We start from the raw sequence: 16,684 nt of genomic DNA, 5'->3' as shown, positions 1-16,684 counted from the left end.
TATTCCCATCTGCAGAGGCGGAGCTAGAGGGGGGGCCGGGGGGGCCAGTGCCCCCCCGGCCATCTGATTGGCCCCCCCAGCGGCCCCCCCAAATGATCGACATGTCACGACACCCAGTCATTCCTTCACAGTAGGTAGCACTATGTACCACAATGGGTTGTGACACTTGTGACTGTTGTGACTGCTCAAAAGCAGCAGGGGGCGATATGCACCATTTACGTTTATTGTGATACACCATTTGGACACAACAGAGTTGACCCAACAGAAGAAGAGAAGGAGAACCGCGAAGAGACGATAGAGAAATATTGTACAGCTAAGAGGAATACAGTCGATTTGACTCCAAGACGGATAATCTGACTTCAAAGGTAAGTTTTACAATGGTTTACTACTACCAATAAAAAAAACCCGTTAAAAACATTTTGTGCTCAGCCAGGAAATAGTTTCTGGTAGTTGAGTTACTACTATAAGTTGCGAGCATCAAGCTAACAATGCTACAGCTATAGACATACGAGACGACTTAGTGAGCGAGTCGGCCAGTTCCTATGATACGCCACGCCTGCCAGTCAGACTCGTAATGCACGCAGAAGCAAAAAGTATTGTAAAGACGCTGACGTGTTTCAGTGTGTTTACCACTCACGTCTGCCTGAACAATGTCGGGAGGATAAATACGGGAAGTAAAAAAAAAAGTATCCAACGTGGTGCATGTGTTATCAGACAGAATGGATCACGACATTCCTGATTATATGACCTGCCAAAATCCTCTGGTCTGTAATGCTCTTTCTTTCTAACAGCGATTTCTTATTAGCTCGCATTAAATAAAACTATACAGAATGAAAAATGTTAGCTATACTAAGAAAATAAAAATCAGAGTAGTTACTTCTGGCCAATATAATTACATGGGAAATATTTATTGGCTCAGAAGCTGTCGTTTGGCCACAAAGTCAAGAAATTCTGTTCATAAAATTGTGTTCTTTCTTTCTTACCTGTGAAAGGTAATGCTAATGGAGCCAGCTTGTACTATAAAATGAGTGAAAAAACTCCACACAAGTTCCCCACTGACATTTGCTATTTTTACTAATTCTTTTCTAAACATTTTCTATGAAACGGCAACACTTTGTTAGAGGTTCCGTTTCCCCTAGGAAAGGGCATGAACTTGTGACAATTTAATCTGTTACTCTTTTTGCTTTATTATGTTTTCCATGAAATGTTTAATTTATTTAAATTCTTATGTGTTTAGCTTTGTCATTTTCTTTTATGTTTTCTTTTATCTTATCGCTGATGTTTAGCACTTTATTTCAGCTCTTTTGAGATATTGTAATTGTGAACTGTGTGACACTGCATTCTCATTGTAAGTCTTGTCTTGTTACAATGGTGTCATTTAGAGGTTAATGTCCACTTATGCTTTGTGTGGCATGCATTGATAATAAACTGCAAATTACATGAGAAAATCTCATTTCATGAGTCTTTATTTATATATAGTATGTGAATGAAAGTACTTTTACTGTATTGTCATTGTCATAGTCAGTGGACCCCTTACAGATAGCCCTGGCCCCCCATTGGCCCCCCCAGAAATAAAAGTCTAGCTCCGCCACTGCCCATCTGTAATAAAGTTTCCAGTCTCCTGTCCTTCTGTTTCCGGCCAATCGCTGTGTGTAGCGAGCACTGATGCACAGTGCTCTCATAACAGGAACACCTAATGGCTGTTTATACTTTCTTATTCATGATGCTAAGGGTTTTGAATCAGCCTCTCTCCATTATAGAATAAAGTATGGATAGAACTGATAGGAATTGAAGTGAAACTCTAAATAAGTCCAAATACTTCCTCACCAAAGTGCTTCCATTAACAGCTCAATCAAGCGTGTGATAGACATTTTCAGTTAAGAGAAGCTAAAAGTGTTGCCTTTTATTAATTGTGCTGATTACAAGATTACAAGATTCACTTTGTTATATCATTTTTTATTCTTGCATGTATTTTTGTTCCCATATTAAAAAGCACTGGTTGTGTGAATGCAATCAATTTAATTTAACTCAATTCAGTGTTGATTAGCGCCAATATACAACAAAGATCTTCTTGAGGCATTGTCTAAAGAATTATTTCAATTCAATCATACATACATGCTGATTTATACTTACCAAACAGTATAATAAGCTTCAATAATTATTCCAATTAGTCTAAAATGTTTCTATCTATGGGAACTTAGGAGATTGGGTTTTCCTTAGGTAGAAGGAAACCCAAACGTCTTATCAGATTAGATTAATGTCTAATCTGCTAATGGAAATGTAATAATATCTAATAGCAGTGCTGTGTTCATTTTAGTTTGATCAAGAATCTATAAGCTCTGTAAGTAATGTGAACATTTTATTTTCTAAAATTATTGAATTATTAAATTAAATTATTATTATTATAGAGAGCAACTGACTTATTGGGGTTGAAAGTTGAAAATAGATTGAAAATCAACAACAAACTATTAAAATAAATAAATAAATAAATATGAAAACAGATGACACACAGATGGCCAATTTTTGGCAATTTTGTTGTTTGCTGCAGGGGTTACTTGAATTTCCCCAAAGTGTAGCTATCTATTTAATAAAATAACTGTACGAAATCAAACAACTCAAAAGTACCACTCTTGTTATTAAATTTATAACAGGAAATAATGTTCTAGAATTTGGGGGTTTATTCCTTCAGAAGTACATATTAACATGTTGTAAAAATTTTATTTTTTATTTTATTCTGCGGCATGATTTACTTTTACTTCTAACAGCTTTTACCAGATTACAGCAAAACCAAGGACATCATTGAACAATTGAGAAAAAAAAATCTTGACCAATAATAGAACAAAGTGACTGGAACCTGGTATGAACTCCTGTTGAGCGATTCAAAATGTTTTTGTAAAGATTGTGTTTTTCAAACACACCAGTTCAAGTTATCAAGTGAGCAAAAGCAAACATGGAAATTACCCTCCTTGCCCAGCCATTTTCTCCAACAGGTGCAGTTTGGCATCTAACAAATCTCAAGTGAGAACTATCTTGTACATTCACATACACAAGTATGGCAGAAGATCATCTGAGCTTGACAACATGTATTTGAAACACAGACCATAAATCACAGGGTGCAGATGAGTGGTGCTTTGGTGATATGGGCAGAATAAAAGCTGAAAAGTTCAGAAAAAGGCATATGTATCAAGACGTTGATAAAATGCCAAAGTGTAAAAATCTGATTTTGATGTACAATGCATGCTTCTCCAATTTGTCCATGGATACTTTTCATCCCTGTAGTGAAATTTAAGGAAGCTTTTGATGGAAATTGTCACTCCATAACATTCAGTTAATGTTTCCCACCGTTACTGAAAGGGTGACTTTTATGTGTAAGCTAAAACCTGAAATTGTTACATGGCAATTTGTTACTATTGAGACGTGGGCACAACCTTTATTCAGAGACAATGCTGATCAAAAGGTCACACAAATTTCTAAGATATATTTTCTTCTTACCTGGGCATCAAAGCATGTGAAAGGTGTTTCTATCGTGCTGTTTCTTTTATTTCAAAGTCTGTTTGGTTGTGACTGTAAGCCCCTTCCAAGTGAAGATCAGATTTAAGTTCTCAATTTTGATTTGTCATGTTTCAGAAACAGTAAAAAGGATTCAGGGGGCTTTGTGGAGTCACAAATGTCATTAACCTAGAGGAGAACTCAAAGCAATTTCCGGTCTGTTTCACCAGAGTAAATTGTAGGAGAATATCATGAACCCTTCACCTCTGCTAAAAATATTGTTCACCTGCTAAGCCTTGTGCAAGCAAGCAAACAACAGCATATTTAGGCAGTCCCGTTTCTTTTACTTTCATATATATTTACTTGAATGTTAGGTTGGTACTTCTAAATTATATGTGTGAGTGCAGACAAAAAGGGGCTGAAGACTGTCCTGTCTCATATTTCATAGTTTCAATAGACACTTGTTCTTGTAATGCCTTTTAAATGCCAGGTAGGAAATACTTAAAAGCTAGGCACAAACTCAATATACTAATGCCTTTTAGCATGGCTGCAGAACAGAAGAAAACCTAACTGTCAATTACCCAGAGTACAATTGCTAAACCACCTGGAATCTCCACAATACAAATGAGCTTAAATTCATGCTGCAAGTTGTGTTGTTAATTACAAAATAATGTCAGAAAAATTAACCTTTTCTGACTTATTGGGATCAAGTTGAATTGCATTAAGTTTAAAGAGGCATATGCCAGTAGTAACTTCATCAAGTGCTTAATTAAAGTGCCAGGTGGAAATTTCTGGCTTTGATTTATGCTAACAGAGGAAATGCTGATCTGTCGACACTCATTACCCAAACAAATGGATGAGGATGCACTTTAGAAGACAGATGCAAAGTGGAAAAACAGCAAAAAAGTGACTAAAAATACAGACTACATCAAAAAGTATTGATATTACAGCCAATTTCATTCCTTGTTGGCAATTTTTCCTCTCACAAGAATTTGCTGGTCGAGGACCTAAGATGACACAGTGGGACTGAATTGACTTCAGACTACTTTGTTTTTCATACAGATATCATTGACACCCCCTCAGCATAATTTGTTTACAGCTCAGAAATGGAGAGTTGGCTGGGCTCATTTCTCTCACTGGGATAATTGCTGTGATGATGGGCTTCGCTGAAAACATGAACAAGCATGAGAACAAGCATGTGAGATCTGCAGGAGTGGGAAAAAAAATAAAAAATGTTTACTCCCGCAGACCTCAAGATATGGGAGCATCAAGACAAAGTCAAACCAGTTTGTCATTCTACTGAGCTTCATCCGATATCACTTCTTGTGATCATTCCACTAAGGATTGACTTTAGAACTACTGTTTGCAACTTTTAAGACATACAATCAGTTTTTAAACATGATAGCTTATTTTTCATTAAAGTACACATTATTTTGGGTTTTGACTCTCTCAAACTTTGTAGTCTCTTGTTCTGGTACCTCTGGAAATGTGGAATTAAACCACTTACAAACTATAAAATGTCAGGGTATTGCAATCTCAAAATGTTATTGGAAATCCAGCTTTCAGGGGAAAAATGCAGCAATCCAGAAAAAAACAACCAGATAACAAATTGCATCAGCATGAAATTGATTTTCAGCAACGTTCAGAAAAACAGTTGTAATGGAGTTTAAGTGTGTAAGAGATATGGTTTTTGGTTAATTCAAAAAGCAGTCACAATTATACAGAAATTTAATCTGCAGAGGGAGATTTGTTGCATGCAGAGAAATCATTGTGGTTTTATGAGGGTGCAGGCGTAGAAAAAAAAATTAAAAGGAATGGAGGGTAAATGAATAACCAAAAATAACAGTAAAAAATGAAAACTGAGTGGCATAATCTTTAGTTAGAACTAGCAAAAGTTTCATCTGATTTTGAAATGGCAAACAGACAAAAATGTGAAAAGTTTGGTTAAGACAGATTGTCAGTTTTAAACAGAACTGACAGACAATCAGTTCTGAAATCTTATGGATTACATGACTGCTGTAAGTGGAGCACAATCAAATTACTACTGTAGACCATGCAATACTGATGAAATATACCGTAGTATTTTACATAACAGCACTTTAAAGGTGCTGAGTTTTCAAGTTTATATTGGGTACTTAATGACTTGCAAATATCTGGATCCCGCCAATTATGATTCAGAAATACATAAATAAGGAACAGGTCTGAAACAGTCCAACAAAAACAGACAAAGAAGGGGAAAACTAACTCATGACAGACGATTTTCTAATTTCATCTACTGATGATGTGACAATCTTGGAAGGAACTCTAGTTCACATAATTTTGAAGCCATGCATAACATATGGTCGATGTGAAACCCATTGTGGGCTAAGTGGCTGAAGTCCATGCTTGCCTCTTTCCTGCCAGCCTCCAGATCCGTAATAAATCCCCTCACATTACCCTCCCTCTATCTTTCCAACCCTGCCCACTGCCTCCCAGCGGATTACAGATATCATTATAATGGACGTCCTGGCAGGCTAGTTGTGGTCACATTTAATTTGCCATGGCCTGATATCTACACAAGATAATCAGCATTTACACCTGAGAGTGATGACAGAAACAGCAACAAGGTGTTCCAGGGTGAAACGGTAATAGAATTATAAAAAGAAGATTGATCAACACAGTGTAAGCAGAGTTAGAGAAAGCAACTGTAAGAGAGCAATATACAGAATAAGGAAGAATATGCATTTAGCACACAGTCCACAGGGACAGAGGAGAGCAAAGATGAAGCAGGGTTCTCAGATTTGCATTTAAATAAGAATAGCCTACTTTGAGCTCCTAGATGACTGTGAGCAAAACCTGATTCACCTGGACACAAGACTTACCAGCTTAAAAGGAGCTCTTTTCCTTTGTGGAATGTTTTGCTTTGTGGAGGCTGGCCTGTGAATTACATGTAGATAAACCTAAGTGTTCTTGCAAAGTGAAGGTTATAGGCTGTTCTTACTATGAGACAAGTGGGATTTCCTCTGATTCCGCTGTTATGCTTCAGAGTATGTTTAGAGTATCTTACTTCCCTCTAGCTGTTGTAGGATTATGTATTTTCTGCTTTACAAATCCTTTGCTCCCGCCTGCAACTCACCTCATTCATTGGTGGATGAACAAAAGGTATCACCTGTTGAAAATTTTACAATCTAGTATACAGCTGTCAACATTAACCCCTTAATAAATGTAATTGATTTAAAAAGTTTAACATGTTAATATTACAGAATACAGATGAATTGTATTTTCTATTTTGAGCTAAAAGCCTCTGTCCAATGAAGCGTTTCCTAGTTCACAACAGCACGTTACACATTCTTGAACTGTGTTCAACATTGCAGAATCGGAAACGTGAGTGACAAGATGCTCACGGTTCCTTTGCCACATGTCTTTTCCCCATTTTCTCTGCCTCCCTTGTGTCAGATTACACATTACTTTGGCCACTGTGCCAAAAGATTTTAAAAAGAAAAGAAAAAAAAAACTGCAATGGATATTGGGATAAAACCAAACTAAAAAATAGTTGTGGGTTTTTTTTCCCCAAAATTTATGAAAGTACTTTAAAACTGCATACAAATTTATACACAATCATTTGAGCACAAGGCAACAAAATGGGTTGTTTACAGTTACCAAGAATGGGCCAAAGTTATGATGCATAGCTTTGAAATGAAGCATAAATAAGTAAAGAGGCAAATTAACATGGAGCCATTTATAGCTTTGTATTGAGACATACATTTTAAAATGTACCTGTAGTATAATTTTGATGGCTATTAAAAATGTAAACTCTCATGTAAAAGGCATTTTTCTTTCCATCTCTTAGTGTTTATCTATAATCCTGGCTTCACTCTGATGCTGCTCACATCCTGGATCAGTGAGCTACTTCATCTGAATGGCAGTGCAGCCCGCATGAGGAAGAGCCAAGACGGGTTGACTTATAAGGCTGACAATGTATCCATTCACACATCTAATTTAAGAGCAGCTTCTGCTCTGCCTACTTAACAATTTACTAGGCCATCAGTCACTTCCCACTGTGGTATAATCAGCGTCGCCAGTGTTCAAGTAGCTATTTGCACACCTTCATATCTGCAACAAGATTAGAAATGACATTCAACTTTTAAGGATGCACAAATAGAAAAGAGGCCACTGGTTCAAGGATTGTCAGAGAATAACCATGAAAGAACAGACTGAACTGAAAGATGTTCCCTTCGCTACCGAACTAGATGAAGTGCGTTTGACAAATTAACCATCTCTCTTTGTGCACGTTAGGCGCTCACACCACATAATGTCTTTGCCATTACAGAATCCTTTGCAGAAGCACATTCTCTCAGAGGGGCAGCTTTTGTCTTTGAATTTGTGGTTTATTTAATTTAAGTCTCGGTATTGTCAAGGCCATTTTTTATATATATATTTACTGTTTGGGGTAAAGCCACTAAAGGCTTTGAAGGATTATGATCCAGCTGATTTTTATGAAAATAAAAATACATACCCCCAAGTGACTCCACTTGTGTCATCCTGAAATTGCATTCATTGTACTAACTCATCTAGTTGGCCCTATTTAACAGCCTACTCAAGATGAGAGCTAATATTTATTTTCCTTTTATCATATTAAGAAACAAGTTGAGGGTGTATGTGTGTGTTTGTGTTCTGGTGAGGGTGGGGGTGCATCATGTTCTCAGTAGGTTGTCTCTCCAAATTTTCTAACACCACAATAATAACCCACAGAGAGGATTAAGGACTGGCAATCTGGGGGAAAAGCATATTCCGTTTCGACTGCTTTACATTTCACCCCTCAGCTTCCTGTGTATAAACAAATAGAATTTCTCTCGTTTATCCACTTAGTTCCTCTGTCTTGCTGATTAGCGGTGTAGGGCTGGAAGAATGGGATAACCTAGAGTAGTGGGTTCCAAGGATATCTGGGGCCAGCATGCTCTGTGTATCTGTGTGTGTGTGTGTGTGTCTGAGGATATGCATGTGTATGTGTGATTGTGCGGTATAAGTGCTACTTCAAGGGTGCGGCCAATTAAAGAAGCTCCCAAAGCAGTGTGCTCATCAGGATGCAGTGAACATAGCTGATCCACTCCTGGATAGCTCACAGCAGTCTGTCACTGGAACTGAGGCATTAATACCCCCTAGCTTTGCAGCATATAGTATTGACATCCTTATCCTATAAACACTGAGAAATACAGAGGAAGATGGATACAATCTGACATAAATATTTGCAAACTTGCATGTACTGGTTGTGCTATACAACAGCACAGATTTTAGGTAAATTAAAATGTGCTGCTGATCCCATTAACCAGTGTTCTATAAAAAGAGCTTCTATTTTTAAGTATTGTAAAAATGGGCAAACAGCAGAGTGCTTATTTTTGCACCTTTATGTGGCTTCCCAAGTCCATACACAGGATGAAAGCAAACGTTGTAAACCCAAGATTTCCAAAGGCGGCCCTCAAGGGCTGGTATCCAGCATATTTTAGTTCTATCCCTGTTTCAATGCACTTGGATAAATGATGGCTTGTTAGCAGATCTCTTTCAAACATCTTTATATTGAGGAGTTAGTAACAATCAAAACATGCAGGATACCGATCCTTGAGGACTGACATATTATGCCCCTGTTGTAATTGTGTGTCTTATTTTCTTATTAGACATATTAACTTAAAATGTCAACACTTCTATGAGACTATATGAGAATTACAAAGCAAGTACACTTTGGATAGATGTTTGCATGCGAGAAAAGAAGGAGGTAGTGATTTTTTACTTTTTTATGGGGGATCTATAAATACTGTATTACATCGTTTTTTTAAATTATTTGTTTGTACAGTGGATTGTGTTCATAAATTTCCTACACATTAAAATTCTATTTCACCTTTGAAACGTTATTTTAATTAAAAAGCATGAACAATTACCCCGATAACTATCTTAATTGTATCTCATTGAACAGAGCCATTGAGAAAGATATTGCTGTGACTAACTATATGTACTTTTTACCATCCTGTTACTCTTTAACTGCCTTTACTTTCTACACAGAGTGACTGACTGACCTACTGCTGCAATTACCTTTATGAACTCAGACTTTAACTAATATATCACAACTATCATTATAGTTGTGATGATATTATAGTATAGTATAATATCATTATGGTTGTAAAATATTGTCATATTTTACTAAAACCATAATATGTAGTCATATACAATGGTTCTATATTATGGATTAAAGGATTAAATTATTAAACTAAAAGTTTTTAATTGGTGGTAAATTATCCTTTTTTCAATCTTACACTTCTGTTGTTTGAATTTTCTTTGTGAATAAATAAATAAATACTGTTGACTAAGCTGATTTGAACTCAATGCTTACTTTTGAGAGTCCACTGTTGTCCATCAGCCAAAAACTTTCATCACATCTGGTGTTTCAGGATCCTGATCTTTCAACATTTGCCACAGAACTACTCAAAGTGCACATTACAATGGCTTAAATTGAAGGCAATCAGAGTTTTGCTCAGTTTTTTCTGAATATGTTTTGACACCAATCTAGGAGTTTTAGTCAATTCTGTAGGCTCACAGTTCAGTCCAAATAGCTTGTTCAACTGCATGTCTTCAGAATTTAAAACGTCTCCTGGATAGGTCTAGAAATGTTTTCAGAAAGATTTCAGTAAAAGACTACTTGTCTTCAATTTGTCAGTGTTAGAATACATGAGTCGGAGGACTAAGAATATACACAGGCATACTGGTGAACATCTTAGAAAAAACACTGAATAACACAAAACAACTAACACTTTTAAAGCAATTATATTTTTTAAGAGTTATTTGGGATTATTAGTCCTTGATGCTCAGGTGCTGTCCTCAACTGTTACAGGTTTAGTAATATCTTGTTAAGTTTGCTCTTCCACCTTTATGCATGTAGATAACTACTTCAACTGCAACTGTGGTGTCATCCTGGTACAACATGACTGGCCATGATTATATAAATATATTTTTAAACAAAATCATTAACGGTAATTTGTCATCATTTTAGTCAAATAAATGGTACCAGTATTGCTGCTCTTTCACCAGTCCCTCCACCCCCCACTACAACTTTTAACTGATGAGTTAAGAACAAATAATACTGTCTGCAGCACTGATCACTATTCTTCCCAAATCGTGTGTACTGTTACAACACTACAATTCAGTGACCCCTGCAGACTGCTTCTATTGTGCTGAACTATGGTGCACTCATTGGTCATATTGGCTGATTATAGACAATTGTGAAAAATTTATGTAAGCTTCATTCCCAAAGTAGCAGCTAATCTTTCCGGTGTATTGTTGCAGCATCCTGGAGCATCCTGATAATAGACACTTTAGCAGGAAAATATATCTATTTCTTTATTCCATTTTACTACCTGCACCTTCTTCAGACCTCCCCATAACTCACAGGACACTACACACACACACACACACACACACCCACACCCACACACACGCACACATGATCTAGGTAGCTCTCATCCTGGGCTTGTGTAAACATCCATACAAGCACTAAGATGGATCAATTTTACATTCCATTTTAAGAGGCTTGAGATGTCTTGTCTCATTGGGAAGTTATGACTTGGTGTTTGATCTCACCTAATTCCCCTTCAGCAAATCAGTCATTTTTTGGCCTGTTTTTGATTTTAGACATACTCTATCCATTAAAAGCTTAATGTTCTCTGCATCCATCATGTGGCCAGCTTTTAACAAAGCTGAAAGTTTTTGTGGATGGGGGAAAATGTACTAATTTGACATTAAAAAAAACCTCATTGTGTTGTGTTTTAAGACTCTTGAAGAAAAAGGTTTCAGTTCCACCATAATGGTTTTATCCATTCATTTTCACTTTATTGGCTTTGCTTGGCAGTAGACAGGGAGCGACGGCACCCCGGAGCAACAGCTTTCCCACAGAGGCATTTGATCATATGCTGACTGGGTGAAAAAGAGCGTAAATTAAAGTCCCTCCTCACCCTGACACTTTAAACACGAGACACGACAGGCCATATTTTCTCAGCCAAATCAGGAGCCCAAGCGATGGATACCAATTATAATTGCAGCAGAAATAAAAAAAATAAAAAAAGAAATCAGACATAGGTGTGTGTCAGTAGCCTGGTGCTAAATCACAACAACACCAGTTGGATGATGAAAACTTGCCTGGAGGGTTTGAGGAACCCAGAGCCATTCTTTGCACAGTGATGGAATGTGCACTTGAATTTGCATCACTCTGTGACATATCAAAGAGAATACACAAGCAGATGTGCCTCTTTGATTTTCCTAGTTGTGAGATGCAGAGTTATTTTGTGGGTCCACAATAATCTGCGGCTTTCTTACCATAATCCTCCAGTTTTAGCCAAGTAATGAACATCGTGAGGAAGATAAAGTGTGTACAGCATGTTGCATAAGCTCTACATATCTCTGTTTGTGTGTTTATGTGTGTGTTTGGAGAGAGGGAGAGACTGTGTGTTCTTACGACTTTGGGTAGCAACTGGATTATAGCACATGCTAATGTAACAAAATAGGCAGTACAGATACACACACATAAATACGAAATCATTTTATTCTTAACAGGATGTTATATTGAGTACCATTCACTTAACTAACTCTATCCCTGACCTAGGTCTGAATTTAAACCTCCAAGTCTGATCTACAGTCTGAGGTGAATTTCACAATTTGCATCTGCCCACTGGAGTTTGTCAACTTCCCATGGACACCTATCTGCAGCCAAGACTTTGTGAGCACTCTGACTGAATGCTAACCGTAACAATAATGGAACCAATTTAAAGAGTTGCCTCAAACAGACAACCACCAAACAAAACCACAAGTAGGATCTTCTCAACCGAAGAAGAAACACAACAGTGGACACTTATGTATAAGAAATACAATCTGAGGATTTTTTTATTTTTTTTTTTGTGTAAATGGAAAAACTTTAACCTTCATTTTAGATTACTTTCTTCTGCATCTGCTTTGAGTAGAATGTGTGCAAACTAGCCTGTTATTTCCCCCTATTGGACTATATTTAGTAAAAACCTGTTTATCTCTGAGTGGAATGTTGTGATTTAATAGATCCAAAAAATAAGCTTCAGTGCTATCCCGAACCTTAACCATTATTGGTACATACTAAACCCTATAACCTTCAGCTTAGCCTAAACTTAGTTAATATTCTTACTAAATCCATTAACCCCCAAAAATATAGTACACCACATTTAAACTGGAGTTTAGTCCAAATAAGATCTACTGGCCTTAACATCATAAGTTTTTACTAGAAAATGGTGTAAAGAGGAACACAGACAAGAGCAAGCACAAATCTACAAACTCATTTATATTTAGATTGTTTTTAAGATGTTGTATTGACTACTAATTATTTGAATAACTCCATAATTAGCAAGTCATGCTTTGGTCCCTGAAAGGAACATATCTAAACAGGCTCTTGGTCAGTTTGCATCTTACACTATTGTAGGCTATATCTCTGCCATTTTATACCTTTTGTTCAAATTTGTAAGTCTAAATAAACCATTTTGTTCTCATCTTCATACATCATTGCATATGAGGTTATGCTTTTTGTTAAATAATTATTTCTACATGACTTAAACATACAAAAAAAGTTCAAAATTTAGGGTTTTCTTGGGGGAGGGTGCACTTTAAATAACATCATACTTCTTTTTATTTTGGTTCTTATTCTCATTTGGACCAACTGGCTCTTATAAAATGTGACAAAACAGTGGTCAAACCAAAACAACTATGAATAAGCTCCTGATTGCAATATTACGTGTGAGCATTACGTAACCACATTTCTTTACAGAATAACAACTTAAATTGTCAGTTGTCAGCTCTTGGTCAGTTTTCCCTTTCATAAACCCTTAACCCACTTGCATTCTTTTAATTCCTTCATTATTCCTTTTCAAACTTGCACACAGGCTATTTTGTATCCATTTACCTAATGCATGACATTACTTTGTTGTTGCAGTGGAGTACTTACAAGATTTGTGGAGTTCAAGTTGAACAAAAATGCTTGTTAATGTAATGTAAATATATAGTTTCTGTACATTTAGTATTGCATTCTGTTCTCATTTATTTTGGGATTAGTCCTCATTTAGGTCTCCTGAGTCTTATAAAATTTGTCTACATATAATCTGACTAAAGAAACTAAGGCCTCTGGTTTGTAGATATTATTTATTGGATTCATATGGCCACACTGTCTTGGCAGACTGCCCAAAGAAAATTGCTTTTAAAGTGGTGGTTATGCTCTTTGCAGCTTTGCTGAAGAAACATCCTGTAGCCTATCAGACTCTTCCATTTTGTACCTGAAGAAGTCAATACAAAACAACCAAAAAACAGAAAGGTATGAAATGAAGGATGAAGTGACCAATAACTATTTTGAAAAGACAACTTAAACAAGTACACATATAAAGGTTTGTATTTCTATCTTTGCTGGGACACTATATTGCCTTCCATTCAGTTGAGTATCTGTGACCATCTCTGACTAGATTTACTGTAGCCCTAACCCTAACCCCCACCTCTACACCACAAACGTCTGTTTCAGCACATTAGGACTGGGTTTTAATCCCCTTTATGACCATCAGTCAAGAGAAGGTAGGTGATTGTCCTTGGAAAGGTCCTAAAGAAGCTACAAAGCGCACGGTATGCGCAGAGAGGGGGAGAGAGACATAGTTATCTCATTGTGCTGCTTGTCAAGCAGCACTCAACATGTCCATATTATTATCTCTGCACTGCATTAAACATAAGCTTTTTGCACTCAAAAGTAGGCTCGGGTACATGCAGGTGCAGGAAAACAAGCATGCCAGGTGCTTCTCCATTCTTCCTCTTCGATTTCTCCTCCCTCCGCGCGCAAACGTGCGTGCGCTCACGCACGCACGCGCACACACGCACAAAAAATACCCTTGGCTTGCCAACAATACGCTCACCCCTTCCCCCCCCTCTGCCAGGGAATTAAATTCTTAACCATTTCTGGCGGGAATGGGATTGCGTCCGCGCTCTCATTATTGCACCTCCAGACACAGTCCAAAAGCGACGCGGCCCAGTTCCCCCTCACTTTGGCGGCAGCACCCTGCGAGCGGCGATGCCACAAAAACACTAATTATAAGCAAAGAAGCTGGAGAGGGATGTGGTGTTAGTGAGCCGCCAAGCGGACCATCTGCAGCCTCCATCAAAAAAGAAAAAAAAAAAAAAAAGTCAGAGCGGATGCCTCGGTTGAGTTGCGAAATTGGTCACCATAAACAGAATACTCTGGCTCATTTATATAGAGAAACAGCGGAGAAGCTTATAATTATTCTTAACTATAACTCAATTAGTCAAGGTCGTTTGCATTACCAACTCATGTTGACCATTGTCCTATAATCTAAAAGTACATGTCACAATGCAAATTAAAGGTCGTTTTGTCATATTATCCGTCATGGTTTATGCATCAGATTATCTAAAACACATTAGAGCCTGCGGAGTAAACTCCAATAAGAGCAGCTGGTTTATTTCTCCCACTGTTCTGTCACAACGCACCGATGTGGATTTAACCAGTATGCACAAATCCATCTAAATCCTCCAATTTAATAATAATTTTTAAAGAAATCATAATAAAAACTTATTCTCTACTTGCCATCAAAAACGACGGTCCTCATGGTTTAGATGGGGGTGAAATCCTGGAGCGCTATAAATCCAAGTCGAACGACTCCCGGTCGTGCGCAGAGATAGATGAGATATCCGTTATTTAGTGAAATTTCTGGGGTGTATGCAAAACCCAGCAAGTAAAGGTGGGGGGAAACGAACAGCTTCGCACCCTTCAAACTTTAGCCGTAGGTCTTCCCAGGTGGGGAGCCACGTCTCCGCTCGTACCCTGGCTCAGTCATGTGGATGAGGATTTCAGGAAAAAAGTCAGCAGTAAATATCCAAATTTAGATCAGCAGACTCGACACCTCCCCGAAAAATGTGGGACGAGCAGGCAGCTCTGGAATAACAACAATAAAAGAAAAAATAGTTCAAAGTGTTATTGCAGTTGATGAGAATTAACAAAATAATAATAAAAAAAGAAGCCAGCACTGAATCCAAACATTGTAATCGCAGAACACATCCAGTTCGATCAACGATCAACTGTTCGTTTTTGATACAGAATATTTTCCAAGTGCACAGAAAGGAAAGTGTGCGGCATGAGCGTGGACGACGGCCGCACTGGTGCGCATCCGTGTGCGTTCACCAGGGCGGGGAGGAGATGAGGGCGGGGCGGCGAGGTGCGTCTGGCGGAAAAAAGAGACAGAAAGAGAGGGGGAGAGAAAATTCAAAGGATGAATCTTTTATGGCTATGTGTCACGGTACAAAAAATAAACCCCCTTTAATTCAAAAAGAAAAGTTGGAATATTTATAATGGCAAAAAAATGTCTTCAAGCTATTCCCTGCCAGCGTTTTATGATACCCGCATTAAAGCTATTAATAGAAAGTGGTGAAATTTCTAGATTTTACAGAGTGACTTGCAGACCTAATGCCATTTCTTGTAGCGCCGTGTCTGCGCTCTGATGAATGTTTTATGCGCAGGGGTTTGGGGTTGGTGGTGTGGCTGTGTAGGACGATGACGTGCGGCGAATCTATTTGTATCGGACTCAAGGCGCACAACATGCATAGAAAAATAAGCTCTAAATAGAGGCACAGAGCCAAGCCTAATGCTGGGACCCGAGCTTTCTCCTGAGAAACTCCTGCTTTTATGTCTTCGTCATATTCTCATACACCACCTGGGAAAAAACCCCCCAAAAAAAACGATTTTCATCCTGTCTGGTTAGAATAAACTTTATTTTACGAAAGTATATGCGTATAACAGGCAACTCAAACAATTCCCTGGTAAGCACGACGTGCCTTTCATTTATTTTGAAAGGTTCTGTGCATCTAACACTAAGTGACTGGATGTTTAATAGTCACTGCTGATAGTACCACAGACTAATTCAGCGGCGCTCATCGGGTCTGCATCTAATGCTGAGCCTTGCTCAGACCCATGAGAATTGGGGGTCTCAACGCCAGAACGTTATCTTTAGGTGTTACACGCCCCCTACCGGCGAACATTGAAAGAACATATTTTAATCTGAGGACTAGAGAATCTCTGGTGATATCTAAGACACTCTTGTAGATTAATATTAGACGTCACGTTGGTAACTTACTGTGACTTACTTCGTTTAGGATATTACCTGACTGTGTA

General features: G+C 37.8%; 1 protein-coding gene across 1 annotated transcript in view; it reads right to left on the bottom strand.

Moving 5' to 3' along the window:
* rtn4r (reticulon 4 receptor) overlaps positions 1–15,686 on the bottom strand; it is a 56,003-nt gene extending 40,317 nt beyond the window's left edge. The window contains exon 1 of the mRNA XM_044111086.1: positions 15,104–15,686. Coding sequence (XP_043967021.1) covers positions 15,104–15,125 — 22 coding nt within the window. The 5' untranslated portion in view covers positions 15,126–15,686. The remainder of the gene's footprint in view (positions 1–15,103) is intronic.
* Positions 15,687–16,684: the final 998 nt, after the last annotated feature.

Source organism: Gambusia affinis, linkage group LG03 (genome assembly GCF_019740435.1).
Source record: "Gambusia affinis linkage group LG03, SWU_Gaff_1.0, whole genome shotgun sequence".
Lineage (NCBI taxonomy): Eukaryota > Metazoa > Chordata > Actinopteri > Cyprinodontiformes > Poeciliidae > Gambusia > Gambusia affinis.
Note: the sequence above shows the minus strand (reverse complement) of the source record. Positions and strands in the feature narration are given on the sequence as shown.